Source organism: Mustela lutreola, chromosome 10, assembly GCF_030435805.1.
Source record: "Mustela lutreola isolate mMusLut2 chromosome 10, mMusLut2.pri, whole genome shotgun sequence".
Taxonomy (NCBI): Eukaryota; Metazoa; Chordata; class Mammalia; order Carnivora; family Mustelidae; genus Mustela; species Mustela lutreola.
In genome coordinates, this window is record NC_081299.1 from 108,358,642 (window position 1) to 108,375,949 (window position 17,308).

Consider the following 17,308-nt stretch of genomic DNA (forward strand, 5'->3'; position numbering starts at 1 on the left):
GTTCTTCAAACTGCTTGGTTGGCACCGCTAGGGTATGTGTCACCTCAGGATTGGCCAGGGTCTCCCTGTCAAGACGCGGGGCGCCAGATTGTTATTAACTCTTGCACCCAGAGCTGAGTGGGGGGTCCGGGAGCAGTCATTCTGTCACGTCCAATTCTGGGTGGGGGTTTCTCTGGCGCCAGATGGCTGTTACTTCTCGACCCAGAGCTCAGTGGGAGGGGTCCGGGAGCGGCTACTCTGCCAGGTTCAGTTCTGGGCGGGGGATGTGTGGTTACAGAGTGTCCATAGAAAGTCGGCTGGTATTTTTCCATCTCCTCATGGGTTAGCAAGCAAAGGTACAGAAGCAGAAATAGCGGTTAGGTGTATAATGGTCATAATTTTATTCCCTAAGCATCTCACTACCACAAGAATAGTTATTGGCCACCTGGGTTTTTTGGATTTGCCTTTTTTTTTTTTTAAGATTTGATTTATTTCCGTGAGAGAGAGTGTGAGTGAGCACAAGCAGGGGAAGCAGCAGAGGGAGAGAGAGAAGCAGGCTTCCTCCTGAGGAAGGAGCTTAGTGCGGGCTCAATTCCAGGACCCTGGGATCATGACGGGATCATGACATGGACCAGATGCTTAACCAGCTGAGCCACTTAGGCGCTCCTTTGCTTTTCTACGGAATCTCTGATTCGACGTCTATTTTATTACTATTTTATTTGCTAGAGAGCGAGCGAGAGCACACACAAGCAGGGGGAGCAGCAGGCAGAGGGGAAAGCAGGCTCCCTTGTGGGACTTAATCCCAGGGTCCCAAGATCATGACCTGAGCCAAAGGCAGATGCTTAATGAACTAAGCCACCCAGGCATCCCTTAGATTGTACTTTTTAAATATATATATAAGATTTTACTTACTTATTTGAGAGAGGTCATGAGAGGGGAGAAGGTCAGAGGGAGAAGCAGACTTCTCGAGGATCGGGGAGCCTGATAGGGTCTCCATCTGGGGACTCTGGGATCATACATGACCCGAGCCCAAGGCAGTGGCTTAACTAATAACTGAGCCACCCAGGTGCCTCCTCAGATTGTACTTGGAAAAGCCACTCAAGGCCAGAAGCCAAGCCAAGGACTCACTGCCCTTGCCTGCAATACATATGAATTTGAATGGATTCCTCTCTTCTCAGAGCCCCCAAAGTATTCTGAACTTCTCAGGCTTCCAGGAGGGGGCAATCTTTATTCATTGTGATGTCGGAAACCCAGTAAGCAAGATACCAGGCAGTGTTCTGAAGGGCTTTTATTGGCTCTATAAAGTCAGCCTTAGTTCTTGAGGCTGTTTGGTCATGTCTGTGTCTGTTATAAGGAACAGATTATCTGCAAATAAATACATAATACCATAAAAATAAGAATACTTAAGCATTTCCAAATTCTAATGAGATCAGGTAAGGAGGACGATAAATGTTTCAGTTCTGTCTATCTTCATCAATTCATTTAGTCCCTTGTAATTGATTCTTGTTTTGCTTGATCCTGGTGATGAGGGAACTGAAGCCTGGCTGAGGACAAACCAAAAGGCTGACACCTTGCAACCTCCCCCACCCCCAACCCCACTCCTTGGTGAGACATATGTGACATTCTTCAGGACTCTCCCAACTATCTAACAGCTTGCTAAAAAGGGCAAAACGACCTTGGCAATGGCCTGGCCTCTGGTATCCCGTATCTTATAGGTCCTCTTTAGCATATGAAAGTTCTGTTGAGACCCTTTCCCTTACTTCCCCCACCCTCATGGTACAGAACCTGCCACTCTTCACAACCTGGGGCAGCATCTCTTTCTGCCCACTGGTCCTGTCCCTGTGCTTTAAAAAACCACCATTTTGCACCAAAGATGTCTCCATTTTTTCCTGGTCATCGGCTCTGGACCTCACCCCACCAAACCTCACCTACATTCTAAAACTTCATCATAGGCAGTTTTGTGAGTTGAGTTTTCCATTAAAGTTAAGGAAATTCTTACCCAGTTCAGTGGTAAGATCTTAAAGTTTATCAGAAATCTATGCATATCAGAGTCCTGTCCTTGAATCTCAGAAGACCGAGCACTTGAAAAAATCATAAGTAAAACTGTAAATGACAGCCTTTAAAATGGCCATGGTTTTAAAGATCTGATGAGAGTTCATTCTAATGCAAATGACAAGGAAATGTGGTTATTTCTGTGGCAGAGATTTTTAAGATAACCAGAATTATGACTGATAACATTATACCAGAACAGAGCAGATCACTAGGAATTTAATCACATGATTTAAATAGTTAAGTATCTCTCCTTTAGGAGATGTTCCAGGGAACATGCTGGGAAATCCCAGAATTAGTCTGAGTTTAGAAAGACCTACTTAGACTTTTTTGGGGGAAGTTTGTCAAATATCAAATGTTTTAGAACACCTTATTAAGCAGGTCACTGTGAAGCAGCACTCTTTGAACCAAAGAGATGGTTAAAAGATGTCAGAGGCAGGGCATCTGGGTGGCTCAGTGGGTTAAAGCCTCTGTCTTCTGCTCAGGTCATGATCCCAGAATCATGATCCCAGTCTTCTGGGATCAAGCCCCACATTGGGCTCTCTGCTCGGCAGGGAGCCTGCTTCCCTCTCTCTCTCTGCCTGCCTCTCTGCCTACTTGTGATCTCTGTCAAATAAATAAATAAAATCTTTAAAAAAAAAAAAAAAAAAAAAGATGTCAGAGGCAAACCAGAAGAATACTTAGTTGTTAAAACACCAAAAACTTAATCTCTGTGACTAGAGTAGACTTGGGTTCTCAGGTAAAGACCTGCAAAAGACAACATGGAGCATAGGAAATGATGCTGGTCTAAGATACAAAATCTGTGCTTTCTAGGCAGATTGTTTAAAAGGTAAAAAACAAAAGAAAACAAACAAAAAAACCCTTCCACAGTCTCTTACCAAGAGCAGACCAATAGTCTTTTAAGAAAACTCTGTCCTAATGAGGAAAAGTGGTGAAATTACAACTTTGTACAGCCATTCAGATAAAACTTAGTTTAAAAACTCTTAAAATAGGGGCACCTGGCTGGCTCAGTTGATGGACCATGCGACTCTTGATCTTGGGGGTGTGAGTTAGAACCCCATGTTGGGTATAGAGATTGCTTAAAAATTAAATCTTTTAAAAAAAAAAAAAACCCTCATAATAATTTCATTCAGTTCTGGCCACTTTGACCACAAAAGGCAAGAGTGTTTCTCCCTCTCCCCTCCAACTTTATCTACTTAGTTTGTCCTTTCTTCTCTTTTCATTCTGAAACAACTAGTTACTTTACTTGAGGACAGATTTACCTTTTTTTCCTTAACAAAAATACATCTCCACATCTCAAACATTTTCTTACTAAAAATACATTCTGCTTGCTTTGCATAGAGTTGTTTCCCTTATTACTTCTAGTACGTTTAATACCATATATTAGAATTCTTAACCCACAGACAACTTAATTTCTAGTGAAAATGAAGAAGTAAGCAGTTAAGAACTGTGTCATGCCAGCATTGTGGAGATTATAAAAATGTATTCACAAATTTGCCAATTTCTAGAAGCATACACTTCCTCATAGTACAGTTTTTCAGTGTGGCACAGGACATAATTACTAACAGACCCCCGTATGTTTATTTTTTCTGTAATAAGAAGCCACAGCAGGTAAACTTAGCCTGGGTGGCTCAGTGGGTTAAGCCTCTGCCTTTCGCTCAGGTCATGATCTCAGGGTGCTGGGATTGAGTCCTGCATCAGGCACTCTGCTTGGCAAGGGAGCCTGGTTCCTCCTCTCTCTGCCTGCCTCTCTGCCTACTTGTGATCTCTCTCTGTCAAATAAATAGAATCTTTAAAAAAAAAAAAAGTTTAAGCAAAAAAACCCACTTAGGCTTAATAATATAACAATGTTTCAGTATTTATCTTATTTGGAAATGATCTAGATATTTAATGACTACCCATAACAGCAAAATTCTAAGAATGTAAGTTACCAAAGAGATTTAAGAAACCATTTTTAGGTAGACTTAAAGCCTAATTATTGTTGTTCATTTATAAATGTTTAGCTTACATCCATTTAATTCATTTGTTCTTAGCAATGTTTACATTATTCATAAAAATTTCATCATCTTAAGTTATTTTTCTTGCTAACAAATTTGTATAACAAATAACAGGAGCTCATTTGACTAGCAAACAAGGTAGAAAAAGTTGCATGTCTGCATTTAGTGCTGACAATTCTGAGAACGCCTATCTGTTTTCCTGGGTTAGTGGTGGTGGTTTTAGTAAACCAACAGTACTTATGATGAGGGAGCAGGAGGCTGGCTGAGGACAGAGCAAAAGCTGGCACCTTGCACCCCCTCTTCACCCGCTCCCCTCCATAATATGTGTAGCATTCCTCAGGCACCCCTGACTGCCATAAAATGATAAATAGTTAACTTGCAGGGATCGCAATCCTGCAGAACAGGAATCTCCCTTGCTCTATAGATGTCCTAGAGACCTAAACAGGGAGGTTACCTTATCAATAGCACAAATTTCCAGAGGCAAATAACTCTCAGTTCCTGAAGCCCTAATGTCTCCCTCCCCACCATAAACTGGAGGAGACTGAGGTAGAAGGGAATGTAAATGATAGCAGGATCATAATACCCCACCAAGAATCTTCCAACTATCTTGATGTTAGTGCCTGACCTAAAGACGACATTGATCAGGCCATAAGGGCAAGGCCTCCCCCCAGCACCTTGTAGGCCCTCCCTAACATGTGAAGACTCTGTTGAAACCTCCCATCCCTTCCCCTCACCTTCCCCCTACCACAAGGTATATAACATGCCGACCCTCACAACCCGGGGCAGCAGCTCTTCCTGCCCACGGGTCCTGTCCCCATGCTTTAATAAACCACCATTTTGCACCAAAGATGTCTCAAGAATTCTTTCTTGGTCATCGGCTCCAGACCTCAGCCCACCGAACCTCACCTAGGTTCTAGAACTTCATCACTTATATTTACAAAAGATTACCCAAGTCATGTGAATTTGAAAAACATTTGGCTCAGTCTCTTTTTTCTGAGTTTGAGGAATGCTTAATTTACATAATAAGCACTTTTATATATATATTTTAAGATTTTATTTATTTATTTTACACAGAGAGAGAGATCACAAGTAAGCAGAGAGGCAGGCAGGGAAAAAAGGGGAAGCAGGCTCCCTGCTGAGCAGAGAGTCCGATGCGGGGCTCGATCCCAGGACCCTGAGATCATGACCTGAGCCGAAGGCAGCGGCTTAACCCACTGAGCGACCCAGGCGCCCCAATATAAGCACTTTTTTTAAAAGCCAATTAAGTAGAGCTCTTTTTACAGAGTAATTTTGGCAGTGCCACCTAGAGGTAGAAAAATACCATACATCTAGAACGAACATACATAGACATACATAAACATACAGATAAATGCAAAGAAATCTTATACTCAGTTTAGAAAGAACAGTTGAATCCAAATTGTATTTCAGGCAAATGGAATAAGTTGGGGTTAACCCACTCAGCTAAAGCTTTTTACAAACATTTGTATAGAAGACTTTTTTTAAGATTTTATTTATTTATTTATTTGACATACAGAGATCACAAGTAGGCAGAGAGGCAGGCAGAGAGGAGGAAGCCGGCTTCCTGCTGAGCGCTCGATCCCAGGACCCTGAGACCATGACCTGAGCCGAAGGCAGAAGAGTTTTTCATTTGCCCCTTGTCCAAATAGCTCCTTTTTTTCTTTGCAGTCTCAGAGAGTTGCCTGGGATCTCTGTGATGAAGTCCCAGAACCTAGGTCGGGTTCAGTGGGGTGAGGTTCGGAGCCCACGGCTAAAGAAAGAATTCTTAAGATGTCTCTGGTGCAAAAAAGTGGTTTATTAGAGCACCGGGGGGGGGGGGGGGGGGGCGGGCAGGCAGAGATGCGGCTGCCCCGAGTTGTGAGGGATGGCAGGTTACGTACCCTGCGGTTGGGGGAAGGTGAGGGGAAGGGAGGTGTCAGTGGAGTTTTCATATGCTAAAGAGGGCCTACAAGGTGCCAGGATGTCCCAGGCCTAGCGGAGGCCTTGCCCTTGCGGCTGGATCAGTGTTGTCTTTAGACCAGCCATGAACATTAAGATAGTTGGGAGACTTTTTGGTGGGTTGTCACAATCCTGCTATCAATCGTCTTTGTTAGTGAGATTTAGGACATTTGTAAGCCAAGGGAGACTCCTGTCTAGCAGGATTGTGAGCTCTGCAAGTTAACTATTTGCTTATTGTTCATGGCAGTCAGGGCTGCCTCAGGGAAGCTACACAGAGGACTGACGGGGAGCGGATGGAGAGGGGGGTGCAAGGCACGAGCTTTTGCTTTGTCTTCAGCCAGCCCCGTGCTCCCTCATCATCTGGGTCCCTGGAGAGCCCCCAGTAGAGGAAAGCAGTCTGAAGCTCAGGTGGCTATAAGGAACTAAGGGGGTAAAGTGGGAAGGGAAAATCTGGCTGGGGTGGAGAAGGTTTGGAGAGGCAGGAGTTTGAAGTAGGGGATGTAGCAAGGATTCAGGGAACTGAATGGGAGATAGAAGGTGACAAAAGAAGACAGAAGCAGTAGGAAGGAAGAGGTCCCAGAGGAGCCAATCTAGGGAAATCTTAAATTTCCCCAAGAAGCCAATTAAGTTCCAAATTATACTTAACTAAATCATGTGAGCAAGAAGGAAGTGGACAGAGCTGGTGGAGCATATAGTCAGTAGGGATTCAAGAAGGGGGTTTCAGTCTGTTGAGAAGTTCACATGGGAGGAGTCAGGATCAAATAGAGCAGAGAGGCATACAATGGGGCACCTGGGTGGCTCAGTTTGTTAACTGTCTGACTTGGGCTAGGTCATGATCTCAGGCTCAAGAGATGAGATGGAGCCCTCCATTGGGCTGCCCACTGAGTGTGGAACCTGCTTAAGATCTCCTTCTCCCTTTGCCTCCCCGCCCCTGACTCTTTTTCAAGATTTTATTTATTTATTTGAGAGAGCACAAGCAGGGGGAGCAGCAGGTAGAGAGAGAACCAGGCTCCCCACTGAACAAGGACACCCCCCCCACCCCCACCAAGATCATGACCTGAGCTGAAGGCAGCCACTTTTAACAGACAGCCACCCAGGTGCAGCTACCTCCCCCTTAAAACAAAAACTGTCAATTTCCAGTGTGGCCAGGTGTTGACCATTGAGCTTTTCAAAAAATTCCTTTCAAATATTTTCTCATGTTTTGACTGAAACAGTAAATTTTCCTGACATTATTTCTTTTTTAAATACTTTTTCCTGTGTCTTATAAATCAAAAGCATATCCATCAAGTGATTAAAAACTAAAACGAGTAAGCCTTTTATGGCTTAATGGCAGACACAAAAAGTGTCCCCAAAGAGAGGCAAAAGATTCAGACCTTCCAAGACCCAGAACCACTCCCCAAGGTAACCTAAAGAAAGACCTATACAGCCCCCTGAGAGCTGGCAAAAGTTGGCAGGACACTAGCCACAAATGGGGTAGAGTTTACATTTCTGTCTGGCCACCTTTTTGGGACCCCCAGCCTGACAGTTGGACCACTTGTACGCATAAGAACCAACAACCTATGTTGGCAGCAGGCAGAAATGCAGCCTAAGTTCTCGGAACAGAAAACAACACAAACAGAAAAAGTAGTAACTACCCACAAGAGGGAAAGGGTTGATAGCCAGTGGGTACCTGAAAGCAAATCCAGGAGTCACACAGTTCAAAGAATTAATTCTTACTCGTGTTTTTTTCCTACTAAGCTGAATTTAGGAAGGGTGGAACAACATTTTACCTTCCTTTCTTGTCCGGGCACTACAGATGGAGATCTGGGAGAGCCAAGTTTGGTAAGAATTCTTACCCTTGGCTGGCTTCTGCCTGTTTGATCCCATCTGTAGGCTCTGGAAAAAGTGATATGTTTCAGCAGGTACTTTCTGGGTCGCCAGAAACTATAGGGGAGGAAAAATAATTCCAAGATCTTGGTGGGAACCCTATAATAAAAGACAGATTAGTAAGAAAATTAAACAAGCTTATTAACATGTACACCTCATGTATAACATGGGAGATAACCAGGGGAAAAGGAGTAACTGCAGCAGCCCATTGCTTGCTTTACCTCCCTTCTTGGGTCTGGTAGGAGTGAAAATCACAGGCCTGCTGTTACGATTTAAAGGGGGCGCATCTGAAAACTTGAAAAACTTGTGTTTCCAGGTCTGCATAGGTTTACCGCTTTTACACTAACTAAAGAGTTAAGCTCCTTTGTGTTTCTCCTGATCTGAATCATTTGGACCCTTTGGTGTAGAGCCTGAGAATCTATTTTTAACAAGCTTTAACACTGTGGATGCAGTTGGTCCTGGAATTAGGGAACCACTGATTTCTGTTAATGATGTTAACCAACTAGAAGTTGAAAGTTCTTTAAACTTTAAAGTTTAAAGTTCTTTAAAGTTCTTTGATCTTCACATTGCAAAAGCCAATCTTACTGAACTCCCCTTTGGTTTTATCTCTCTTTAAGTGGAGGTAATAAAACCTTTTTTATCTGCCATTTTAGATGGTGCTCTGTTGCCCAGTTAGGCTTAGGCTCCTAAATTGGACTTCTGCATTTATTTTTTAAAGATTTTATTTATTTATTTATTTATTTATTTATTTATTTGACAGAGATCACAAGTAGGCAGAGAGCCCAACGTGGGGCTCGATCCCAGGACCCTGGGATCATGACCTGAGCCGAATGCAGAGCCTTTAACCCACTGAGCCACCCAGGCGCCCCTAGACTTCTGCATTTAAAACAGAAACGAACACTTGAAATACCTGACCTTAGGAGAATGTAAGAAGTATGTCAGACTTTCAGATAAACAAAGTGATGGTCTTCCTTCCCTAAGGAATGTCCATTTTTTATGGGACCAGTCGGTGTTTCTCATAAGATTCCCAAAGGAATCCATGACCTAGAAATTTCAGGAAGTTTAAAGAGTTAACACATGTGGATAGTTATTGAGATAAATGTATTAATTAGCTAAATCAAACCAGGATAAAATAGAGACAATAGAATCTGAGAGTTGGGACCTGGAAGATAATTTAGTCTGGAATATAAGAATGGACCATCAGAATCACTTAGGGAAGGGTTCTTAGTCATCATTGCAACTTTCTTCTTTCCTCTCTTGAGATTACTGGCTTTCTTTCTTATACAAATATTTACTGAGCACCTATTGTGTGTCAGACACTATGCTAGCCACTGGGTATAGCAATGAAGAAAAAAATTGAGCTGCCCCACCCTTGTGGAACTCATAACCCAGCACTCTTACTAAGCCACTGCTTTTGGAAAGAACAGTGGGCGCCCTTGTTTTGGAACGGAAGGAAGGCTGGGACCCACTACTTCAGTCTAACTTTTTCTCTTTCTTCTCTTGCTTTCTGTATTAACCCTTAGGATCATTCATCCGCACTTCACTTGAACCCTTCCCGTCGTAGGGTGCTTGGGACAAAGGGGCTTTATCCATTCTGGACAGCTCAAATTATTAGTGATTTCTTCCTTCGACTGTATTGAGCTATAGTCACTCTTAGCCTTTCACCCATTTGTTCAGGTCTACCAGCTGGGAACACATAGAGTAAGCATCCTTTCACATCCTTTTCATGTGTAGAAGTTAGATACATGCATCTCGCACCTGTGCTGGACAGTTCTTGTTGCCAGGCTTCTCTTCTCTGTTTTTTCAGGTATTTTTCCCAGAGGACATTTCAGTTTGTTCTATAAGCCTGGTTGCTTTTTCCAGGACACGTTCCAGTTTCTCAGAATTCTTAGTGTGTGTTTCCCAGAACTAAGTTTGAAGCCATTTATATCCTTTCAGTTTAGAATAAGATATTAGCAGTAGGTGGGTAGCCATGTCCCACTTTCCACTAAGAGTCAGCTAAACACCCTGTGGTGTTTGTGTGAACTGTTGGTCTCCCTTTTTCTGCACCTACGTGGCCAAATCGTTGAACCTTACTGAAGTTTATGTATATACCTAATATATTCTTCATTTTTTGAGTCAGCCTATAAAGACCTTTTAGGCTGCTGATTTGCAAATCCAGGATTTTTTCCTTTGATAACTATCTTTTGAGCATTTCTGCTGTCCTAAGTACTGTAGTTCTAGAATAGGCCTTAGTAAACAGATGGTAAACAGAGCTTATACAGGTATTTCCTAATTTACTCATTATCTTTTAGTCATCCAAACTCATCCCTGAGGATAATTTGGGGATTGTGATGGGTTTTTTTCTTTTTTAAAAAAAAATTTTATTTATTTATTTGACAGAGAGAGATCACAAGCAGGCAGAGAGGCAGGCAGAGAGAGAGGAGGAAGCAGGCTCCCTGCCGAGCAGAGAGCCCGATGTGGGACTCGATCCCAGGACCCTGAGATCATGACCTGAGCCGGAGGCAGCGGCTCAACCCACTGAGCCACCCAGGCGCCCTTGTGATGGGTTTTTGTTTGTTTTTTCTTAAGATTTTCTTTATTTGTGAGAGAGAAAGAGCACAAGTTGGGGGTGAGGAGAGAGGAAAAGGGAGAAGGAAAGAGGGGGAAGCAGGCTTCTGGTGGAGCAGGGAACTTGATGTGGGTGGGGGTGGGGTGGGGTGGGACTCAATCCCAGGACCCTGAGATCATGACTTGAGCTGAAGGCAGACGCTTAACTGACTCAGCCAACCAGACGCCTCGGGATTAGTATGGTTTTTTACAAAATAACCTTGAGTAGGCCCTTAATGTTGCCTGAGAAGCATTTTTCATTTTTGCCTATCTGTTCGTGCTCCTGCTGTCCTAAAAGACTATATCCTACCTTCTCAAGCCTTGCTTTCAGTTGATCTGCCTCCTGTAACCCTAAGAGAAAGTAAAAGCATTCAGAAAAGAACTTCCATCCGCTCTCTGCCTCATTTTTCCACTCCCTGCATCTGTGCCTGGTGTTCTGCTTTTTCCTGTTTTTCCTGTTAATGGCTCCTCTTAGGGGAGCCAAGCCTTGTCTCTGTGCACTGTATCCCCCCCTCCTTTGGCCTACTTACAGACCTCCCACTGTGCTGGGTCTTTGTCATCAGTGCCAGACATGCCACAACTCTATCTTTCTCTCTTCCAGGTGCTCTAGAACCCACTTCAGTCAGAATTTTATCACTTCATTGAAACTAATCTTGTCAAGGGCACAGTGACCTTTACGATGCTAACCAGTGACCTCTCAGCTTTTGGCACAGCCAGTGCCTCCTTTCCAAGGCTGCACACTCCCCTACTTCATTGTTCCTTTCCTGTCCATGTATTTTGCTGGTTCCTCATTGTCCTCTAACTCTTCATGTTAGGGTGCCCCACATCTCAGCTACTCTGTTGGTAACCCCATTCATTCACATGGCTTTGGACACCATCCAAAAGCTGACAGCTTCCTACTTTACTGTTGAAATTTAGTGTATGGGCTCCAGTTGGGTTCCACAGTTTAAAGCTGTATGATCTTGAGCAAGTTATTCCTTGCCTCCATTTCCTCATGGTAGGTACTTCAGCATTTGTTGAAAGAACAAAGGAAAGAAAAATAAAACCAGTTTTAACCTAGAAAAATAGTAGAGTTCACAAGTTTCTTTATAGAACTGCCAATAGAGAAAAATAAGAATTACTTTGTTTTACAAATAAAGGGGAAAATTAGTAACTTGTGTTACTAACTCCATTCTAACTCTTTATCCTGTCACACAGTTGAATGTCTTTAACAGTGTGATCTGGCTTCTCCCCTAACAGCTCTATGGAAGTTTCTTTACTTAAACTACTAGTGACCTAAATACCAAATTTGGAGGGCATTTTTTTGGCCCTTACAATACTTGACCTCTCTGTTGATCTCATTCTTCTTGGAACTTCTCTCTTGGCTTTCACAAACCTCTCTGACTAGTCTTCTCTCTCTCCTCCCTGCTCCTTAAATATCAGTGTTTTCCAGGGCTCCTTTCCCACATGGTTCATGGTTCTTGCCTGAAACTTGACTATATCTGAATTTGGTGCCGGGGGACTTGGAGGTTCTCGTTACCCACACTTGCTTTCAACCCATATTTCCTGTTCCTCTTAGAAACCCAGTCCTTTGAACGGGGTTTCTACCGTCTGACATTGTCACCCTCTGTGTTGGCTGTCCTCTGCCAACCTCTCCGTCAGAGTATTTCAATACTTGGTTCACCATCTGAGTCCCCATCATTTCAGTTCACTTAGCTTCCTGTCAGCTGTGAACTCTTTACCCAGCCCCAGCTGTACAAGCCGGAGACATCCTGAGCCTCGTCTGCAACAAGTTAACAGCCTCCACATTCACACATTTAGACAGTTTCCCTACCATGGTTGTCTTCCTTCCGTCTTGCTTGCTTAAGGCTCACAGAAGCAATTCTTTGAGCTCATTTGTCTGAACTTCTGTCCTACTCATCTACGAAAACCCCAACCCTGGACGAATCTCGCTGCATCATCTCTAACACTGGGGACAGTCACCTCACCTAGGGAATAAGCTGGTGACCATGATTTTGTAGTGTTTCAGTGGTCTTCCCCTCATCTTTCTCATCCTCATCAATCCCTCCTTTCATCCAGCTGGCAGAGTGATTCAGAATTTAAGTCCAATCATGTCACTCCTGTATCCTGTGTTGTAAAAGGCCAGTGCCTCTCAAATTTGAACATGAATATATGAGGCACCTGCCGCTTCCAGTCGGCGACGGCGACGAGAGAAGAATTAGGCACAAACAAGTCAGCTGCAAAAGACTGGGAGCAGGGGACAACAGTCGAAAAGGACGGCTGCCACGAGCAACTCCACAGTCTCACGAGCAACTCCACAGTCTCACTTTTATTGGATAGAAAACAATAGCCAACAGAAGGATGGATGAAGGTCACACGTTAGTCGCGTCTTGCAGGCCAGCAAGGAGGAGGGTCAGGTTTCTAGTTGACCAAGCACATTCACAGGACTCATCTAACTAACAACGGGCACTTCTGGGAAGAGAAAGGAGCGATCACGAAAAAGGGAAGCAGGCGGTTTTCGTTCCACCCTGAGCTGACCGGGCGTTCCCGGGCGCTCGGCTTCCCTGAAGCAGGCGGCGTTCCGCCCTGAGCGGGCCGGGCATCCCCAGCTGCCCAGCTTCACGGTCGTACGTCGTCCTTCTCCCCAAAGACCTGTTGCCAGTATATGTATTTCTTAAGGCCATATCTAAATGTGCTTGGCAACTAGTAAAATCCTCCAGGGGTTACAGTTGAAGTAACAAATTGTTCCGAGGGGCAGCAGCAGGCACCTGAGAGTCTTGTTAAAATGCAGGCCGCACTTCAGTAGGTCAGGGTAGAGCCTGACAGTCTGCATTTCTAACAAAACTTACTTTACATCTTTGTTTTCTCATTTCTTTGAGGTAACCTCAGGGTTTGGTAATCTAGATCAGAAATTTTGAACTTTTTTTTTTTTTTCTAAGATCTTATTTGACAGAGAGATCACAAATGGGCAGAGAGGCGGGGGGGGGGGGGACAGGTTCCCTGCTGAGCAGAGAGCCCCATGCGGGGCTTGATCCTAGAACTCTGGGATCCAAACTCATCCGAAGTGAGCCGAAGGCAGAGACTTAACCAGCTGAGCCACCCAGGAGCCCCAGAAATTTTGAACTCTTAAGTAAAAAATTAGAAGGGTTTGTTGCTTATTAACTGAAGTTCCAGTGTCAGAGTTAGATGGCTCTCCGAGTCATTGAGGTTTATTTCCTCACTGTCTGGATAGAGTGGGAGGATTGAACAAGTTCTAGGCAAAGAACTCGCTTTCCCCAACTCTGACGATATCGGTCCTCCATTTCAACTGTCTGGCTCCCTTAATTTTCTCCACAACCACTAGAGCGCGTATAGTGTGTGCAGACACAAGGTGTGCCACTTGTGGAGCAGACAGAGTCTAAAAGGGTACCTGCCCTAGGGGATGTTCATGACCTAAAATAAAGGCATTCTCCCCTCTTCTCCCAAGTAGTCTCATCTCATATCCTTTTCAAACTTCGTAAATACAAGTTTAGTAACAAAAGAATTGAGTGTTAGGCATGGCAAATCATGATGAGCCGAGAAAGTAGAGTTTGGGGAATTAAACCTTTTTTTTTTTTTTTTTTTTAAGATTTATTTATTTATTTGACAGACAGAGATCACAAGTAGGCAGAGAGGCAGGCAGAGAGAGGAAGAAGTGGGCTCCCCACTAAGCGGAAAGCCTGATGTGGGACTCCATCCCGGGACCCTGGGACCATGACCTGAGCCAAACGCAGAGGCTTTAACCCACTGAGTCACCCAAGATTTAATTGGGGAATTAAATCTTAACATTGGTATGTAAGTTTAAACACACCCTGCCTTCAGAACAATAGCTTTCAGTCTTTGCTTGGAAGTGACCTGTGTTTTGACTCGCAGCCCATTAACACACAACTTGGGCACAGATGTGTAACTGAAAAAGCGTGTCTAAATAAGAATACTGTTTGTTGCCTGGGATATATGTGAAGCATTCTATTTCTTTTAAAGTCTGATTACAACTCACTAATTTGATTTTGCTAACCTTAATGCTTCTAACCCAGAATCTGGGGCCTTAGAGTCCTAATCACACAGAATATTCAACTGAACTGGACCTGATTTAGATTATGATAACTTTTCTTCTGCTGAGGCTAGACTCACTTCTGCAGAGAAAACCTCCCTACTGTTAACACTTATTTTTCTTTAAATCCCATTTAAGCCATACTTGTTCCAAGAAGACTTTGTACCTTATTTACTGTTTCACTTAGTGTACCCTCAGCATTGATATGCTCTATTTCCTGATTGCCATGTGTGAGTAAGTACTTCGTTTTGATTTCATTTATGTTTACTCTGTCCCCAATTAGACTGTTAAGTCCATAAGGGCAAAAATCCTATATTCTTTTTTTTTTTTTTAAGATTTTATTTATTTATTTGTCAGAGAGATCACAAGTAGGCAGAGAGGCAGGCAAAGGAAGCGAGGGAAGCAGGCCCCCCGATGAGCAGAGAGCCTGATGCGGGGCTCGATCCCAGGACCCTGGGGTTATGGCCCGAACCAAAGCAGAGGCTTAATCCACTGAGCCACCCAGGTGCCCCAAGACCCTATATTCTGTTTCTGTGAGATGCTCCCATTCCCTCTAATTTTGTACCTCGTTGACATTTTAATCAGTCATCCATTAACGTGGTTCTTGCACAGTACAGATGCTTAGCTCTGTCAGGGCATCTTTCTCATCCTGTTTTCTCATATGCTCATCCACCTCATTTCCCTACAGATTCAAAGCCTGTGAAAGAAGAACCATTGTCACAGGCTCGGCTCTTTCCCAGAAGCCTTGAGGAAGGTCTGGGGTTTGAATATGCGATGTTCCATAATCAAGTTGAAAACAGGACAGTTTGCATATTGCAAGGAGGTCCTTACCTGCAAGGAATACCTGGGTAAGAATGATAGCATCCCATTGATTAGTAGCATCTGAAAGATGGCTAGCTTGTAGTCTTACATATCCGTAGACTACAATAAAGGCATTGAAGTGGCAGTGTGGATACATATTTATTGACATGGAAAGATGTTTATAAATACTAAATTTCAAAAGTATGAGGGCAAGAGAGTATCATTAATATGTTAACTGATTTGTCACTAGATGGTGGCATTATAGGCCTTCCAATTTTTAATTTATTTTTCTTTGTTGATCTGCCTTTCCTACATTTTTTTTAAAGATTTTATTTATTTATTTGACAGACAGAGATCACAAATAGGCAGAGAGGCAGGCAGAGAGAAAAAGGAAGGGAAACAGGCTCCCCTGCTGAGCAGAGAGCTGGACACGGGGCTCGATCCCAGGACCCTGAGATTATGACCTGAGCCAAAGGCAGAGGCTTAACCCACTGAGCCACCCAGGCGCCCCTTTCCTACATTTTTTAAGATTTTATTTATTTATTCACTTGACAGAGAGAGATCACAAGTAGACAGAGAGGCAGGCAGAGAGAGAGAGGAAAGCAGACTCCCCACTGAGCAGAGAGCCCGATGCGGGACTCTATCCCAGGACCCTGGTATCATGACCCGAGCTGAAGGCAGTGGCCTAACCCACTGAGCCACCCAGGTGCCCCCCTTTCCTACATTTTTTAAAAGATTTTACTGTTTTATATATTTTTAAAAGATTTTTATTTATTTATTTGACAGACAGAGATCATAAGTAGGCAGAGAGGTAGGCAGAGAGAGGAGGAAGCAGGCTCCCCGCCGAGCAGAGAGCCGATGCAGGGCTGGATCCCTTATTTATTTATATGACAGAAAGACGCAGAGAAGGAACACGGGCGGGGGGCGTGGGAGGGGAGAAGCAGGCTTCCCGCTGAGCAGAAAGCCTGATATGGGCCTTGGACCCTGGGATCATGACCTGAGCCCAAGGCAGCCACATAGCAACTGAGCCATCCAGGCGCCCCTGCATTTCTTATATTTTTAAACAGTATTATATACAGTTAAATAAAACAAATGATTTGGTATCCAATTACCATTAAGTTCTGGTGTATTAGCAACACTATAGTATTATGCTAAGAATGAAATAAATGTGGGGACATGGATATTATTTGAGTTCATTGAACATGGACCTTTCATAAGTAAATTATATGGAGATGTGCTTGGGTAGTTTATCTCCAGAGGCTCTGTTTTTAGACCTTCCTGAAAACGTTTTTCTTTTTTTTCTCTTGTTGTAACTAGATTCCTTCACGGAGGTGCCATTGCAACCATGATTGATTCTACTGTTGGTATGTGTGCAGTTTTAACTGGGGGAGCTGTCATGACTGCCAATCTCAACATCAATTTTAGAAGGTAAATTCCTGGTATTACCTGGTTCTTACATGTCCTGGATCAGGCAGCAGACCTTGAGACAGAGATTGGTGTGCACACGGTAAAGGAAATGCTTCTTATGGAAGCTAGCTTTCTCTTTCAGAGATACTCAGGTGGGCAACACATTTGCCTTCTTTCTACTTGGTTCTTTTCTGTAATCAGTCCTTTCTGTAAAGAGTACCATTCCTGCATTTTCTGGAATTGTTTGGCTTCCTGACAGTTCTCTGCCTGTTGATGTGGGGAGAGGGTTAATGAGGGCTCTTAGATTGTGCGAGACATACATAAACCCCCAAATGGCAGTTGTCTGGGTGTAAATCCACCAATATGCATAGGTGTTCTTTTCACCTGTCAGCTCAGCTGTTAACCATGACCTTTAATAGAGTAAAATACTGTGAAGGCAGACATACACTTTTATCTTCATTGTTCTCTATATGTAAACTGCTTAAAAAATTAAACCTATCCAATCATAGCCATCCTTATTTTTTAATTACAGCTATAGTTTTATAGTTCTTGAGTTAATTTTTCCCCTTTTTCAGAATCATTAGGGACTCCTGGCTTTCCATAACATAGTCATAAT

The 17,308-nt window shown here is 43.5% G+C and overlaps 1 protein-coding gene across 2 annotated transcripts in view; it reads left to right on the forward strand.

The window, feature by feature from the left end:
* THEM4 (thioesterase superfamily member 4) overlaps positions 1-17,308 on the forward strand; it is a 52,492-nt gene that overhangs the window by 15,397 nt on the left and 19,787 nt on the right. For both annotated transcript variants that reach the window (XM_059135585.1, XM_059135584.1), the window contains exons 3-4: positions 15,173-15,332; positions 16,603-16,713. In XM_059135585.1, coding sequence (XP_058991568.1) covers positions 15,173-15,332; positions 16,603-16,713 — 271 coding nt within the window. The remainder of the gene's footprint in view (positions 1-15,172; positions 15,333-16,602; positions 16,714-17,308) is intronic.